The sequence below is a fragment of the Anser anser genome (assembly GCF_964211835.1).
Source record: "Anser anser genome assembly, chromosome: 7".
Taxonomy (NCBI): domain Eukaryota; kingdom Metazoa; phylum Chordata; class Aves; order Anseriformes; family Anatidae; genus Anser; species Anser anser.
In genome coordinates this window covers 40,308,970-40,326,427 of record NC_139727.1, presented here as the reverse complement: position 1 = coordinate 40,326,427, position 17,458 = coordinate 40,308,970, and the positions used below count along the sequence as shown (strand labels likewise).

General features: G+C 59.4%; 1 protein-coding gene and 1 long non-coding RNA gene across 14 annotated transcripts in view; one reads left to right on the top strand and one right to left on the bottom strand.

Moving 5' to 3' along the window:
* Positions 1-6,392: 6,392 nt before the first annotated feature.
* The window catches only part of EBF3 (EBF transcription factor 3), a 127,572-nt gene continuing 116,506 nt past the window's right edge, over positions 6,393-17,458 (top strand). For 10 of the 13 annotated variants that reach the window (XM_083843637.1, XM_083843645.1, XM_083843642.1 and 7 more), the window contains exons 1-4: positions 13,851-14,435; positions 14,613-14,769; positions 15,161-15,224; positions 15,690-15,745. In XM_083843637.1, coding sequence (XP_083699763.1) covers positions 14,302-14,435; positions 14,613-14,769; positions 15,161-15,224; positions 15,690-15,745 — 411 coding nt within the window. In that variant the 5' untranslated portion in view covers positions 13,851-14,301. Of the gene's footprint in view, positions 6,566-13,850; positions 14,436-14,612; positions 14,770-15,160; positions 15,225-15,689; positions 15,746-17,458 lie in introns of those variants that run through there. The other 3 variants (XM_083843634.1, XM_083843639.1, XM_083843636.1) reach the window with 3 other exon arrangements.
* On the bottom strand, positions 13,723-14,722 carry LOC310902305. Its single transcript, XR_014586630.1, has 2 exons — positions 14,585-14,722; positions 13,723-13,853 (listed from the first exon to the last, which is right to left on the bottom strand). It is a non-coding gene; the product is annotated as an uncharacterized lncRNA (long non-coding RNA).

Below are 17,458 nucleotides of genomic sequence, written 5' to 3'. Positions count from 1 at the left end.
TTATTTTATTTTATTTTATTTTATTTTATTTTATTTTATTTTATTTTATTTTATTTTATTTTAACTAGTATTATAAATTGTGTCCACATCCAGGCAGGAGTTCAGGAAGCCCCGTGGCCTGTATTATCCCAGGGACCGGGCCCGATGCCTTCAGCGACTCACACCGGATCGCTGAAGCACTCGCACGGCTCCCAGAATGTAAGCGTTAGAAGGCAGTGTGCTGTTATGTGTAACAAGTGATTATATGGCACTTAAACAGGAAATCAGATGCTTCTTATACTGCAGTATGTTCAGGAAAGAAACACCGTAATGGGCGAGGTGAGAGGTGGTTAATACTGTAATGTTTCCCTGTACGCTACTGGTGGAACCATTCTGGGATATTGCATACAATTCGTAGCATATACATACACGAAAATGTCTCTGAAATATATAACGCTTGCTGAAATGTTGCATGAGGGAGTAAAAGATCACTGTCTACTACTGTCTGAAAGATGATAAATACCAAGCAAGGAGGCGGCTTTCTTCAGATGATCAAACTTGACATAATTGTGAATAGCAGGATTAGCACAAGATTTAGTGCTTAGATTTACAGATGCTGCGACCGTCTGAATACAAGAGCCTCTCAGCCTTCAAATGAAATAAATATATAATTAACGGGCCTTCCTGGGTGTTCAGGCCACTCTGAGACTACAGGCATTCAAGGAGAAATACCCCAGGACAGTCCTTGCAAGTCCTGGTTTTTATTCCTTTCCTTTGAGTGCCCGAGCTTGGCAAAGAAAGTTTTAAGAAAAAAAAAAAAGGAGAAAAAAAAAATTAACCTAACTGAGAAGTGTGTGCTCGGAGCAGGCTCTCAGGGGAAGCATCGAAGCGCCTTGCCTGAACCTGGCGCTGGCGAGGGCTCTCAAAGTAATAAAACAAGACTTTTCCTGTCCCATTTCTATTATTCTTTCACTAATTTAAATCTATCGAGTTAAATAAAATTAAAAAGCAGCACGGAGGCACGTAAGGGCCCGGCGGTGCCTTCCAGGGAAGGATGCTGAGGCTGCCCCGCACCGGGCACTGCTGAGCAGTTACACGGAGGGAGCTGTGCGGGCAGCCGGGAGGCCCAGCAGCCCGACATTGCTGTCATTAGGACGGAATGGGAGAGTTTGTTACCCGCTCTAACCAATGCTTCCTTTTTTTTTCTTTTTTTTTTTTTTTTTTTGCACATTGAAAGTTCCAGATAAATCGCGTCGCGGTGTTTTATGTTGCTGAACAGTGCCAGGTGAGGTTTACAGGTGTCAACTGCCATCTGTAGACTGTCTGAGAGTCCTATAAAAGAGTGTGAAAGCAGAGCAAAAGGAGGAGATAAATCTATTGCTTAAAAATAAAATAAAGAAGCTAACAAAGCATGTTTTCAGTGTTACTTTTTAATAGAGTGCTGGAGTGGGTAACTGCAGGCAGCAAAGACCTTCAGGCATTGTTAATATTCATGGTGAATTATCCAATTTATTTATTTATCCCCCAAATCCTTGCTTTCTAGGATTTGTGATGTCGTGGTGGCCAGCTTCAGTTCAGTGTTGATTCACTAGAGCAGGGCATAGGGGATTATTTTAGAAAGCATGTATCCTATTTCATGTCTAAATTTCACTATTACAGTAAAATAAATGCAATAAATAATAAATAAGCTCTTAAGTATCTCTTCTATGATCTCAATTAATAAAAGGACAGTTAAACATTTGTGTCTTATAAAAACTCAGCATCTGATTATGAAGTAAATTCAATCAGCAAAACACGGCTTTTGCTGGTAATTTAATAGAGATAAACAGAATGTGGATAAAATTCCACCCAAAGCAAAGGGGACACATAAAAACACACAAAAATCTATTATTTAATGGGTTCAAAATGTGTCCGGGCAGGTCTGCGAGGTGCTGACACCTGGAGCCAGCCATTTTGCCTTAGAAGAAATGAAGACCTGCAACCTTCTTTACCTCACGTCCTGCTTTATTTGCTGGTTTTTGTTCAGCCGAAGCTCCTTTTCCATAAAACCGCCCAACCGGGAGGACCAGCCAGGTTTATAATCCATGCAGCAAACCCACACCACCTGAACCGGGGCGGCACCACGCACCCAGCGCTCCTCCTGCGCTGGGAGCCCGACCTCGAGGCCTCTGGCCAGCCGGGGTGGGCATTGCTGGGTTCCTTCGTGGTGGGCGCACGCAGGGTACAAACTCGACAGCCCGAGGGCCTTCTCCTGCTTCCCTCCTGCCGTGAGGAGAGGAGGAGCAGCTCTCCGGGCAGCTCCCGCTGGAAGCCAGGCTGCCAACCAGGCTGTGCAGGCCGCTCGGAAATGCCCGCGGTATTTTTGCCTTGGGGCTTCTTCCTGTGTGCCCTGTGCGACTCTCGGTGTGAACTGAACTACCCAGCTAGGGTACGTGTTTGGACAATGTTATAATTGTCCATTTAGATGTATTTTGTCCTTTTCTAAGAGAAGAATGCAGTAAGTACACGTAATTGAAGACGGTAACTCCAACTTTCTCTCCCTGCAAGTATATTGCCGTGCAAGCATGTCTTGATCAGGCAGTTTTCCTTTTAAAAAGAAAGCATCTTTCTACTGTGGTGTCTAAGACAATTTCCAGCTGAGCCTGCTGGCAGAGTTCTCCGCTAGCGATATTTGTATTCGATATTCTCATTGCAGTTGTTAATTTTTTCATAACGTTCACGTTCCCCCCCTCGTTCCACCTGCCTCCACCGGCAGGCCGCAGCGCTTCTGCACCCCCGGACAGGCCTGGAGGCACGCCTTGCCTGTCGCTGCTGCTTTGGGCTTTAGCTCCTGGTGCGCAGAAGAGCCGCCTGCGCTTCTGCTGGCCTGACAGGCCGCGGCGGCTGCCGAAGTTTTTGCGATTTTGGTCCGCGGGCTCCCTGGCGAGCGCCGCTGCCACATTTTCACATTTTCGCTTGAACTCGCGGCCGCCTGATAGGCGACCTCCCGCCCCGCGACCCCGGCTGCGGGAGGCCCCGAGCTGGGGGACCGCAGGCGGTGCACGCAGCCGGCTGCTCGCCGAAGGGGCGCTGCTTCAGTCAGTGTCCTCGCACATCCCTGACACTTCCCACTCAAGTATTTAACCTCCAGCGCTGGAGGAGGTGACATTACTTTTTTAATGGTTCGGGGAGCGTGACCTTTTCTGTCACCGTACTTTCCTTGCTTCCCCTTCTGCATGAAAAAAAAAAAATAACTGGAAGAGATTCCGGCACAGAAGGAAAATGATCTTCTAATTACTGAAAACGGAGAATCTTTATACAAGGCGGCCAAAAATCACGCACGAGCTGAAAGTAATCCCCCTTTAGCGAAACGGCTTCGGTGACACACTGGGTCCCGTACGGAGGGCTGCCTGGTAGCATCAGAAATGTTTTTCCGTGAAGTCACTCGGAGGTGTGCCGTGCACGTGCATCCTTCTGCCGGTGGCACACCGAGTCCTGTCGCAGGGCGCAGCAGCGCGGCGCTCACTCCAGTGCACGGGTGCACGCGGATCATGACCACACAGCCCTCACCACGGAGATTTCCCTCGAACACTTGTCGCTGACACGGCGTGCAGGAACTTTGGTGCCCGGGTTCAGCCTCCCACGTACGAGGCGAGTTTTGTGAGCTGCAAGTGTTTAACGGCGTATTTTGTACGCGTTGGGACGTGGTTGCAGCATGTCCACTTGAAAAGGAGCTGCAGACGCGTGCTGCCGTGAGGAATACCCTGATTTGGGAGCAGACAAGATGCCCCAGGCTGATGGAAGAGTGAAACTGCAAAGGTAACTCGCTTATACCGTGGGGAAACGTCACCGCTCACTTCTGTAGCATCCCCGCAGAGCTGGAGTCGGGAGTTTCACTGCCTCAGCGCTGAAAGGAGCCATTCGAGCACACTGAAGGCTGGAGGTAAGATTAAAGAAGGAGGAATGAAAACTGCTGATAGAGAGTGCAGTGCACTAAAAAGTGAGCTAAGAATAAAGAGATAAGGAGCACCAAGATGTTGTCACAGTTCTACTCTAATAACTTAAGTAGCTGCCGTTAGACAGCAGTCCCAGAGCACTGTAATTTAATCCGGGAGTGAGAGACGCCAAGACTACACACGGTGTCAGAATGAAAGGCGCGCCGCTACCTGCAAGCAGCCCTCTGACTGCAGCGCGGCCGCGCCACATCTATTTGGTCCAGAGCACCGAAGGGAACGTGATTTTGGTGTTTAAAATACCTGACGCTGCTCAGTCACCCACTAGTTTGTATTCAGGCTGTTGATTTAAAAGGCTGGAGCATAATCAAGCTTTCTTTTTCTGCAGAGCACAAGGAGCGTGTGAAAAATATATGATCTTTTTAAATTTTAAAAAGTGGGTTGGTAATGCTCCTCGCAGCAGAAGGAGAGTGGCACAATTAATTTTCAAGCCTTATGCGCTGCACAGCTCTTCTGTGGGCCATAACGAAGGCAGTGCTGTGTGCCTTGGTTTGAAGGTGAGTTTTTGGGAGAGCGCATGGCAGCCCCGCAGTGCTGCTGCAGAAAGCCCGGCGGCCTTGGGAGCAGCTTGAGGACACGCCAAGAACCTGCTTTAGGAATATTTGGTGAATACCCACTTATCTTAAGGAGACTACCTCCGCCGCTACACAACAAATAGTCACTGGACAATGAAAACAAACCCACCAAAGGTTTTCAGCAGCAGGTTTCTGGGTTCATGGCGAGGTGCTGGTGTGGGTGAAGCCACCCAGGCCCACAGCAGCCACCTCGCACCACGCCTCCCTCCACGTTTCCTCCCCACTGATTTCACAGCAATCACAGGAGCCCTTTTTGTCTTTCCCTTCAGGAAGACTTTTTAAAATCTGTGCGTTTTTCAGTTTTCCAGGCACCTCTGCATAAATTTAACTACCTTCCCTCAAAAGAGTGCCCAGGATTGTTCCAACCAGGCAATCAGCGTGCTGTAAAGCAGCAAATGTCCAGGTCCTCCAGCTGCCGTGCCAGGATGCCCCAGGGCCAGCAGCAGCTGAGCGCCCTCAGCCACGCTCCAGCCCCAACGCAGAAAGCACCCGACGGAGCACCAGCCTCCCCTAAGTGCAATGGTGGTGGGGTCCCCTGGGGACACCAGGGAGCGGGACCTGGGTTGCATTGGCTCTCCTGGGTCTGCACCCCACTTCTGCCACCCCATGGCACATCTGGCCAGCTGCTGAGGCAGCTGCCGAGCTCCCGTGTGGGTTGACGTGCTGTGCAGCATGGCGAGCTACAACCAAAGCAGGAGAGAGCTGCTGGCAGCACAACCCTGAAAGTGAGCGTTACTTGAATGTACACCCAAGGTCGGCATGGATAGGCGTATTTTTAATACACGTAGCTCCATTCCCAAACTGCCCTTCAATACAGGAGTCTGCCTGACTTGGAAACTGCTCCTTTTTTTTTCCAGATACCTTCACATCGTGTAAGTGCACATCACTTCCAAAAATGCTGGATCGCTAGAAAGTATCCGTGGTGGTAGCAGAGAGCCGGCTAAAGCGGGAGCTCTCCCCTCCTGGAAGACGAACCAATGCTGCACGAGTTCGTGTACTGGGCTGGAGGAAGGAGGGGAGGCAGAGCAGAAATAAACAGAATAAAATTTGCTCTAGCCAGTAATATTCTTTATACGGTGCACTGCCTGTAGGACCACATGGATTTCAAAATCAAAGATTAATGGCACTGCGAAGTTGCTTGAAGCCCCGCGTCTGCTAACATGGCATTCCGTATGACAAAGGAATGCAAGTTGTAAGCATCCGTTCCAGCCGGGGTGGGCAAATTACATCCACTTAAATACTTTTAAGAGATTTCGCCGGCGTCTCCGGCAGTTTCTCCCCGCTGCCGCCGAAAGCCGAGAGCGGTGAATTCCCACGGCAAAGGCCACCGGGGCCGCCGCCCGCCAGGAGGCTGCCGCCCTCCGACGCGTCTCGCCCCGAGGCCGGCTCACCTCCTCCTGCCCTGCCGCCGCTCCGGGGGTGGCCAGCGGGGACGGGGCCGCCCGCACACAGCCGCCTTCGGCTCCGCTCCGCGGGGGCCGCTCCGCACCCCGGGCAGCGGGTCCGGCTTCCGCGGGACGGCCCCGACGGGACGGGAATGGACGGGACGGGACGGGACGGGACGGGACGGGAATGGAGGGGACGGGTTGGGACAGGAGGGGACGGGATGGGACGGGATGGGACAAGACGGGATGGGACAGGACGGGACGGGACGGGACGGGACGGGACGGGACGGGACGGGACGGGACAAGACGGAACAGGACGGGACAAGACGGGCCGGGCCGGGACAGGCCAAAACGGGCCGGGCCGGGTCCGCGCCTTGCCCGCCCCGCCGTGTCCGCCCCCGCGGGCGCCCCGCGCCCCCCGCCCGCCTCCCGCCCGCGCAGCGCAGGGGGGGCGCTTGCGCACTGCTGCGCTCCGCGCACCGCCGTGCCCCACAGAGCCTCGGCGAGGCTGCGGCGGGTAAGTCGTGTATTAAAGCGCGCCCAGCACACACACACTCCTCCGCCGGTCCCCTCCTCAATAAACACTGCCCTCCGCGCGGGGCAAAGCTCTCCCCGGCCCAATTAGCCGCCAAAGGTAAGCGCCCGTCCGCGGGTCCCGCTCCCGAGGCCTCCCTGGCTGCGCGCCCCTGCGCGGGGGGACGGGGGGGGGGGGGAGCGGCGGGGGCGGCGGGGCGCCCGCTTACCTGGCCCGGGCCGCGCGCCCCCGCGGCCGGCCGCGCGCCCCTGCGCGCCCCTGCGCGCCCCCGGCCCGGCCGCGGCGCCGCTCGCTCCCGGCCGCGCCGCGGCCGCTTGCGCTCGGACTGCGCGGCCGGGGCTGCGCTGCGCGGCGCTGCGCGGCTCCGCGCGGGGTCTCGGCGGCGCGCCCGAGCCTCCGGGGCTTTTTTCCCCCGCCGAGCACAAAAGCGGAGAGCCGGGCGCTGCCGGAGCCGCCCCGCCGAGGTGCCCGCGCTGAGGCGCAGGAAGCAATTAAAACTCCTCCTTTCGGATTAACAACCCCAAATTGATCGGTCTGTCAGGAGCGCCGCTGATTTATGAAAGGTGCTTATTTCCTCGCTATGGAGAATTTTATGTTCTCTAGGTGAAACCGAGTTCACCCAGCTCCGGAGCAGATTGATGTTTTAATAAAAATAAATAAAGGGAAAAAGCTAGCCTGGTCTTTGGGGACATCAACTCTCAAATCGCGGCGCCGGACTAACAAATCAAACCGCGTTATCTTCGCGCTTCCCGGCTTTTAACCGAACGTCTGAAAATCGCGGGCGGCGCCGCGCCCCTTCGCAGCGGCGAAGTTTGGAGGCGCTGCCGAAAAGTTGGCGCAGCGGCCGGCCGGGGCCGCCGAGAGCCGGGGCCGGCGGGCGGGGAGCGTCCTGTAGATGGCACACCGTCCCCACGCTACAGCCGCGGCCGCCTCCTCTGCGCCGAGAGGGGGAAGCCGGCGAGCGGGAGCGGCGGCGGGCTCGGCACTTGTTGTCCGCCCGCAGCAGGGCGCGGTGCGGCGCGCAGCGCTCGGGGACGCCGCCGGCACCCGGCCCCGGGGCGCGGAGCTCGGCGGCCGCGGGCCGCGGGGGGGGCTGCGGGGGGCTGCGGGGCGCTGCGGGGGCCGGGGGGAGATGCCGGAGCCGCGGCGGCCCCGCGGGGACCCGGCCGGGCCGAGGCGGCGGGGCCGGGCAGCAGCCGGGCGCCCGGCGCGTTGGTCTTTGCCATGTAAATTTCAGCGGGACAAATTGCTTATTAATAGTCTAGGAGAGAAGGCAGTTTCTTTCTTTCTTCTTTTCTTTCTCTGTTTTTATTTCTGCATGGCCCCCAGCTATGCTCTGGGCAGCCTCGCCGCCCAGCAGTTTTCCCTTCATTTCAATATCCTAAAGAAAATGCAAATCACCGCGCTGCGGCCTTTTTAAAAAGTTAAATTAGCAACAGCTTTAAGTGACTCCATTAGCATGGAAAACATACAAACGCCTAATGTGGGAATAGCTTCCTTTCCGAGCGCCGCTCGCCCGGCTCCGCGCACCGAGCGGGGCTGCGGCCGGCGGGGCGCCCGGCTCGGGAGGCGGCGGAGCAGCGGGGGCGCGGCGCTCGCTCCCCGAGGAGCCGGGACCGGCCGCGGCTGCGGAGCGGCCCTCGGGGCCAGGAGGGCTTCACCGGCCCGCGGCCGCCCGCGGGGAGACGGCCGGGCAGCGGCCGGCGGCGGGGACCGTTCCCCGGTGCGCGGTGCCGGTGCCCGGCGCCGGTGCCCGGTCCCCGGTGCCCGCAGCCGCTTGCCCCCGGCCGTGCGGTGGCCCCGCGGGTGCCGGGTGGGCGCTGCCGGCTGCCCTCGGAGCCCAAAGTTTGGCCCGGGCAGCGGCCGCCGCGCAGCATGGCCCGGCCGCGGGGCTCCCGCCGCCTCCCGGGGCCGGGGCGCGTCCTGCGGGGCCGGAGCCCCGACCCCGGCCCCGGCCCCGACCCCGGCCCCGACCCCGATGCCGGCCCCGGGCCGCGCCGTGCGGTGGCATCCGGAGCTCCCGAATCCCCGCAGGGCAGAGCGTCGGGGAGAGCAAGCCCCGAGCAGGAAAGAGTTAAGGTTTATATTATTCAGTAGAGGTCTTGTTAGGATGTAATCTGCATTTTCTAACTACTGCGTAATAAAAAGTGAGAAGTTTTGAGACACCTTTCTTGATTATACCTTTGGCGATACTTTAGGTTTTACATTTAATTTGCATTTTGTTCTTAGTGAATATTGAAGTCTTGAGTGGAGGATTGAATTTTATTAGGACATCTGGACTGACAATATCAAATCAGACACCAACGTCCCAAAGCATGCTAAAATTTCAGAGTTAATTAGAACGAAGTGTGTTTAATTAAAGCCAATTATAATATCTGAAATTATCTGATCGATCCTTGTTTGTTCAGTCGGACTCACTTCGGATCGTGCCGGCGGCGCGGCAGGACCCGGCCGGCCGCAGCTCCCCGCGGCCCCGCTCCGCACCCACTCCGCACCCGCTCCGCACCCCGCGCTGCGCCCGGAGCGGGGCCGGCCGGGGGGGCCTGGCCGCGGGCGGGCACGGCCGAAGTTGGAGCGGTTTTGGTTGAGGGGCAAATTCCCGGTTTAACAACGGCGGGGGCGCGGAGGGGGAAAACGCGCCCGGAGCCGCGCGGGGCCGGGCTGGGGAACGCACCGCGGCCCGACGGGGGCCCTGCGCTGCGCCCCCTCCCCGCGAGGCCCGGCCCCGGGGCGCGCAGGGCTGCGGGAAGGGCGCAAGGGAGGCGCCGAGGGGCCGCGGGGCTGCCCCGAGGCCTGCGCGGCTCCTGCGCGGCTCCTGCGCGGCCCCTGCGCGCCAGCCCCCTGCGGCCTCGGGGCCGGGGCGGGGGGAGCGATGCGCCCCGCCGGGGGCTGCGCGGGGCGCGGAGCGGGGCTCCCGGCCTCCCCTCGGGAGGCTGCGCATCCCGGCCTCGCGAGCGGAGGCCCGCCCGACGGCCTCCCCGGGGCGCGCAGCCCAGAGCCCGGCCGGGCCCCGCTGGGGGGGACACGGGGGGCTGCGGGGCGCCCACCCGGGGCAGGACCGAAAGCGGCCCGCGCCGGGGAACCCGCACCGGGAGGCCGGCGGGGGAGGCCGGGCGGCGAGAGGTCCCGGCCCTGCGGGAGGCTGCGCGGGTGCGGGCGGCTGCGCGGGGCCTCCCAGCCTCCTTCCCCCCTGCCTCCGCCCCGCCGCTTCGCCCTCGGCGGGCGCTGGGGGCCCGTCGGGGAGGGGGGTCCCGGCGAGCCCAGGGCACCGGGCACAGCGGGGCCGCGCAGGGAGCGCGCAGCGGGGACCGGGGAGCCCCCGGCGCTGCGCCCCCGCGGTAGCTGCGCCTCGCCCCTCGCATCGAGGCCGGGAGGTGCCCGTCCAGCGGCGGAGCCGAGTTGCCTGGGCGTCCGGCGCTCTGCCGAAAATACCCGAAAAAGCGAATTTATCACTGCTCCGGAGCACAGGAAACAAGAGTTAGCGGAGATTTGTTTCGCTTAAATCGGGCATAAATTACACCTCCTGGAACCGAGCACGTTAATGATGAAGGCGCCTTCGAACAATAAAACTGAAATACGCGCGCCGCAAGCGCGCACCGGGCCGGCGGGGCCCCCCCGGCCCCCGGGGCTGCCCCCGGCCCGCGGCACCGAGAGCGGCCCGGCCCGGCCCGGCCCTGCCCAGGGGTGCGGAGCGGTGCGGGGAGGTGCGGGGAGGTGCGGGGAGGTGCGGGGAGCCCCCACGGGCCGGGCGGCAGCGCCCTGCCGGGGAAGGCCGGGCTCCAAGTTGCGTGATTTAAACCACCGAAACGCGGCGTTTTCTTTCAGGGGGAAAAATGTGAAATGATTAAGATAATAGTCCCGAGAGGATTGTCCCGAGGAGGGGAAAAAAAAAATAATAATAATAAAGTTTAGGAGAATCCTATAACAGCTGTGGAAATGAGGCTATCAATTTTAATCTGCGCGATCCATGTACAGTGTGTGATTATGTGTTATTATGCCGTGCGGTGCGGGAGGAGGCAGGGATGCGAGGCGTGATTTATCGCGGCCGTGCGGGGCTCTCCCTCCCCTCCCGGGCCGCGGCAGGCGGTGCCCGGCAGCGCCGGGGCGCCCGGGGCGCGGAGGCCGGGGAGCGGCGGCTCTCGGCGGGGCTGCGCCGGGGGACAGCTGGGCTGCGGCCATCTGACCGGCTCCGCCGTGACATCTGGGAGCCCACTGGTGTGTGGCACGCGAATCGCTTGATGTCGCTATTTAAATGCAAATTTGCGGGGGGATCACTGAAGCCTCACCCCGTAAATTCACACAAAAGGGAGACTTGGCGCGGCGCGCCGGAGGAGGAGGAGGAGGAGGAGGAGGAGGAGAGGAGGAGGAGGAGAGGAGGAGGAGGAGGAGGAGGAGGAGGAGGGCCGCGGAGCCGGGAGGGCTCGGGCCGCCCCCGGCAGCCGCTCACACCCCCTGCCCGCCCGGCGCCGGGCCGCGACCGGGGCCCCGCTGCCCGCCGCCTGCTCCGCGCAAGGTGCTCGGGGCGAGGCCGGCCTCCCCTCCCCGGCCTCCCCTCCCCGGCCTCCCCTCCCCGGCCCCCCGGCCTCCCCTCCCCGGCCTCCGCTCCGCTTCGCCTTGCCGCAAAACAGCCGGGGAAGTCCCGGGTCGGAGGGGCGGCCCCGGGCCGGGCCCCGCCGCCGTTCGGGCTGCTGGAGGCAGCGGCGGGGCCCGGCCTCCCCTCGGTGGCCTCCCCTCGTTGGCCTCCCCCCTGCCTCGCCGGGCTGGGGAGAACTTGCGCCGGTGCGGAGGGGGGAGGCTGCTCCCAGCAGTGCCCGCCTGGAGACGGTGCGGGGCGAGCACGGAGCCATCCCGAGCGAGTTTCTTCTTCCTGCGCGGGGCTCGCAGCCAGCCGTGGAGTGACACACAAAAAAGAAAAAAAAAAAAGGAAAAAAAAAAAAAGATAAAGTTGGTGAATGATAAAGACCGTATTTTCCACGCTTTGGGTGCAGGACCAGATGATCTAGAAAATGAGCTGAAATAGATTCAGCCTCAGAGCCTGTTGTGAAGAGCAGCTGATTCCCCTATTTCTGGCCAGATGGCTTCTGAACACAGATTTGCATTCATTTTCGCTTAATATCGTCCAAAATAGTGGGGCAGCTGCATTTGTTGTCAAAAAGGTTTAAAACTCTCTTTCTTTCTGGGGCAGGATCGTTACCTTATGTGATGGGCTTATGGAACTTTTTTTTTTTTTTTCCCTCTTTAGTCAACAGTATCAGATTTAAAAGGATTTGTTTTAAAACCTCCTAATTTGGTAATCAGATTTAAATCGCCTCGGCGCGTGTAATCTGAATTAAAGCTACTGTAAATGATTTTAGGCATTACGCTTTCGTTAGCGCGGGGAAGGAACAACTTCGGCTTTGTTCGGTGCGTTTTAGGAAACGTGTCACAATCGGAGCCGGGCCGGCCGCTTTCGCCTCGCTTTTGGGAGCGCTCGTTCCGCGTAGCGGGGCGGCGGCGGCCGCGGCCCCCGGGCGCAGCCCCCGGGCGGCGGGGCTGGAAGCGCCCCGGCACCGCTCCCGGGGCGAACTTCGCTTGGCTCCGTCCCTCCGCCGTGCCCCCGGCGCGTCCCGGGTAATCTGTTCGCCTGCAACTCCAAAGCTCCGGGCTGATTATGAATCCGGGAATTTTCTTTTAATTTCTCATGAATAGTTTCCACACACTTTGATTTAAGGTTATTAACATTCTATAGACAGTGGCATCTTTAATATGTGGCGATCGCTTCTAAAGACTAATCTCATTACCCTCAAATAGTCATAAAATATGATTTTATTATACTTACGTATTTAATTAGACGGCCAGCAATGTAATGGATTTTGAGATCGGGTAGAGCAACAGCTTTGATAATTCACTTATCTTTGGCAATAGTCATTAACCCCCAACACCAGCAAAATAGATTGCTTTCTAACACATCTTTTTTTCTCGCCCCTTGGAGGAAGGATCGGGGGTCTCCTGATAACACAAATCGGACTTCGATTTTCACCGATTAATTAAAATATTAACGTACGGACCCTGGCAATTCCAAAAAAAAAAAAAAAGGGGGGGGGAAAAAAAAAAAGGGAAGTCCTGACCCGGACCGGGCGGAAAAAGCTCGCCACCCAGGGCGGTGCTGGGCTGCGGCCGCCGGGCATACACACACGTATATACACACACATATACACACATATATACACACACACACACACATATATACACTCACACACACACACACACACACACACACACACACGCGTGCCCGCGCACACGGGGCCGTGGGCAGGAGCCGGGGGGAGGCTCGGGGCATGGCCGGCCGCGGCGTGGACGCGCGCGTGTGTGTGCATCTGTGTGCGTGTGCATCTGCGTGTGTGTGCATCTGTGTGTGTGTATGTGTGTGTGTGTGCATCTGTGTGTGTGCATCTGCGTGTGTGCATCTGTGTGTGGGGGTGTGCCACTGTGTGTGTGCACGTGTGCGTACAGCTCGGTGTGTACATATGCATTTCCGTGCAACTGTGCGCGTGCATCTGCGTACATCTGTGTGCGTGTGCACATCTGTGCGCGCACATCTGTGCGTGTATCTGTGTGCGTGTGCCCATCTGTGCACGCGTGTCCCTCTGTGCACGCGTGTCCCCCCCCGCGTCTGGGCGGGGGTCCAGCCGCGGGCGACCCCCGGGGGCTGCGCCGTGCCCCGACCCCGGGCCCCCTTTGTCCCCCGCGACCCCCGGCCCCGTCCCGCTGCCCCCCGACGGCCTTGCCCTGCCCTGCCCTGCCCTGCCCTGTCCCGGCTCGGCCCGTCGGGGGGCGGCCCCTCCCGCCGCAGGTGCCTGGGCGCCCCCCGGCGGGGTCCGGCTGCGCCCCCCGGTGCCGAGCCGCGCCGAGCCGTGCCGAGCCCGCACCTCCAGCCCCTCTCTCCGAGCCGCGCTCCCGGGGGCAGCCCGGGGGGACAGCCCGTGGGGACAGCCCGGGGACGGCCGCGCGCGCTCCCCGCTCTCCCTCTCCCTCTCCCCCCCCCCCCAGCGGGGCCGCGCCGTGCCGAGCCGAGCCGGGCCGTGCCGTGCCGGGCCATATATGGCGCTGGCCCCGCCCCCCGCGTCACGCTGACAGCGCGGCTCCCGCGGCGGGGCCCGGCTCCCGGGAAGGGCGCTCCTGGGGGAGGGAGGGCCGGGCTCCGCGCCGCCGTCCATTCCGCGAGACGCCACGGGCCCGCGCCCCGCTCTCCCGTGCCCGGGAACACCTCCGCGGCGGTCGTTTTTTTGCGTTTATTTGTCTTTTGGAGCGGGAGAAGCCTCGCCAGAAGTGGTCGATTCAGCAGTGTCCCGAAGCCTTTTTTTTTTTTTGACGCCGTTTCACTAGGATGACACCGCGCTGAGCGCGCCTGCAAACAACAACACAAATATTTATTCTTTCGAAAAAAAAAAAAAAAAAAAAGCCTCGCAGTGTCGCCGGCCGTAGTTACACTTTTTCCTTCTTTTTTTTTTTTTTCCTTTTTTTCTTTTTTTTTTTCCTTTTTTCCTTTTTTTTTTTTTTTTTGCACCCACCAAGCTGGAACGCCATCCAACTCGCTGCACAGAAGTACTCAGTAAATTGTTTATGTCGTGCCAATACAGGACAGCCTGAAGAAGGAAGCGAGACTCGAACTGGGCTTTTCTCCTGCCGCTTACAGGGAGTAAAGTCATCTCTTGTATTCCAGTCGCCAAGGAGAGGGAGAGCGAGCGAGCGAGAGAGCGAGAAAATCCAGCGGCAACCAACCCGCCCCGCATCTGACATTTCCCTCAGCTTGAACCCCTTTTGGCTCGGAGCTGGTCTCGCCCCAATCTGTTTTAATGTTTGGGATTCAGGAAAATATACCAAGAGGCGGGACGACCATGAAAGAAGAGCCGCTGGGCAGCGGGATGAACCCGGTCCGCTCGTGGATGCATACCGCCGGGGTAGTGGATGCTAACACGGCCGCCCAGAGGTACGTCCCCCCCCGCTCCCCCGGCCCGGCACGGCCCGGCCCGGCCCGGCCCGGCCCCGGCGCCGCTCCGCAGCCGCCCTCGCCCCCGCTCCGCAGCCCCGCGGCCGCCCCTTCCCCGCGCCCCTTCCCCGCCGCCCGGCCGCTCTCACCCGCGCCTTGTCTTGTTTTCTCCCGCAGCGGCGTGGGGCTGGCTCGGGCGCATTTCGAGAAACAGCCGCCTTCCAATCTCAGAAAATCCAATTTTTTCCACTTCGTCTTAGCTCTGTACGACAGGCAGGGGCAGCCAGTGGAGATTGAGAGAACAGCTTTTGTGGACTTTGTGGAGAAAGAGAAAGTAAGTCCGTCTCTCTTCCTTTTCTGTCCCCCCCCCCCCTCTACTCGCGCTGTAATTGCCCGGAGATGATTTTCGCTTCGAGTTTAACCCGGCCGGCTCGGACGGGACTCCCGGGGCACCACGTGCGGGCCCCGCTAGCGCGGCGCCGCCCGGCCGCAGGCACCGGCACCGGACCCGGGGGGCGTGCGGGGACCGGGCCGGGCCGCCGGGCGGGCGGGGATGCGGCTGGAGGTGCGGGGCTCGGGACGTCGGCAGCGCCCCGCAAAGGGGCTGCGGGCTCGGGGCTGCCCAGCGCGGTGCTGAGCCTCCGCAGGGCCGAGCGGGCTGCTGGGCGGGAGAAGGCGAGCGCCGATCGTTCGCGCTAAACGTAATTATTTGTCGTTGCTTGCAGGAGCCAAACAATGAGAAAACTAACAATGGGATTCACTATAAACTTCAGTTATTGTATAGCAACGGTAAGTCGGCCTCCCCCCGCTCCGCACGGCCGCGTGCCCCCGGGAAAGCGGGGCCCGCTGCTCCGGGGCCTTCCCCGGGACGCTGGCGGTGGGCGCACGGCAGGAAAACAAACCGGGGCCGATCGATAAGTCGATGGTACTTCACATGATTAACCGGCCGGCCTTCGAGTGGAAAGTAAAAAAGGGGATCGATCGGCGCTCCGGCAGAGCGGCACTTTGCGGGGACTTGGGGCGAATTAGCGGTGGTCACCGCGCCGGGGCACGGCGGGCTCCGCGCCCCGGCCCACGCGTGGGGCTCCGTGGGCAGGCTCGGCCCCGGCCCCCTCCCCTTTCTCCCCCTTTTTTTTTTAATTTTTATTTTAATTTTTATTTTTTTTACTGGGCGGCAGCGCGGTGGCCGGCCCGGCGCTCTCGGGGTGGCTCCGGGGTGGCGAGCGGCTAACGGGGGTCTCTGCTTGCCCGCAGGAGTCCGGACGGAGCAGGACCTCTACGTTCGCCTCATCGACTCCATGACCAAACAGGTGAGAAAGTTTTCCTCTCTCCTCGTTGCTCGGCCCCCCCCACCCCCTCTTACGCCTCGTCCCCTCGGCCGGGAGCGCCCCGGGAGCGCGGCCACCTGCGCGGGGCGGTCGGGCCGGGGATGCTCCGCGGCGGGGCTGCGGGCGGCGGCTGCACCGTAAAGCGGCGTGTGTAGCGCTGGTACAACGTCACGAGGGCAGGCGTCGGGTCTAATTAATTTAGCGAGGGGTAGAGGAAGGAAAAAGCCCCGTCGAGTTGCTGGGGTTTATTTTTCGGCGCACTTTCCCCCCCCCCCCCGTAACTTTTTTTGTTGGCGATGCTTTCCCTCGGTGGGCGAAGGGCAGTCCTCGTGCCAGGCGCTCGGAAGCCGGCCGCGGTTAGTCCTTTTCTTTTATAACGCGGTGATCTAGTGACGCGAGACGTTTATTTGGATTTAAAAGTTAAATGTGCTGAGGTGAAAAGTCAGCTTGTTCTCCTCTAGTCCATATTCACCTCTCAGCCCCCCATCTCCATAATTCAAACTCCATGCTCCAGGGGTCACCCAAACCCGTCCATTTCCCTGAGATCAGCTTCTGTTTCTTCCTCAAACCTCTGTCATACCTTGTAAATAACATAATTACAAGCAGTTCCTTATTAAATTATTTAACCTGTCTTGGTCAACTTTTCCGATGATAACTACATGTTATCAGCATTGCACCTCAGCAATTAAAGACAGAAAGCTCCTTGCTGCCTTTGGATTTAATCAACTTTATATTTATTTTTTTTTCGGAGAGACATTTCAAGATTTTTTTTTTTTTTCGGGAGGGGTGGGGGGGGAAAGGAGGAGGTGAGAACGGGGCATAATTTACAGTGCTCTGGAAATCAGATACCAGAGATGGAAATTAAAACCATTCCACCGAGCCGCCGTTTTTAACACCCCCGGCGTGTTTTCTCGCTGCCGGCCGAGGCTAGCCTGCGGAATGCCTCCTGCTAACTTTCCGGGCCCCGGGCGGGGAGAGCCGAGACCTTGTCCCAGCGCCACCGGCCCCGGGAGCGGCCCCGGGAGGAGCGGAGCCGGGCCGGGGGCTCGGCGCAGGCGGCACCGCGCGGCCGCGCTCCCCGCCCCGCCGCAACTTCCCCGGGGCTCCGCGGGGGCACCCGAAAACCCCCGGCAGCAAAATCGTGGGATTTCCTCCCGGGGCAGAGCGGGGCCGCCGGCCGCGGCACAATCCCCCTGACAAAGGCGGAGGCGTCGTGCCCTCCGATAATTATTGCAATAGGTTACAGAGGAGCCCTTGTAAACTCTGGAGCGCTCTCGAGTTGACAATGCGGTTTTATTTCCTTTGTATATAAGAGGTAAATGTTTTCGGAAATCGCCGCAGTACTCTAATTAAGAGGCTTCCATAGGCAGCTAGAAGTTTCGTTACCGATGAATAAAGGAGTAAAGAGGACGCGTTTTAAGCACACTTTTATTGTTCGTTTGAGCTCCGGAGCTTTGCGGCAGAACCGGGGCTGGAAAGAAAGGCTTTTCATCTCCCCTCCCTGACGGGGGAGAAAAAATAGCCCGGTGCCTGATCAAAGAGGCAATGGCGCTGAACCGACAGTTTATGGATTTCTGTTTGTGCTACAAAATAAAAAATAAATCACTTATAAATACGTGGCTTCGTCGCAGGGAAAGTAACAACCGCCACGAGCCGGGCTGCCGCGCCGAGCACCGCCGCCCGCCGCCCGCCCCG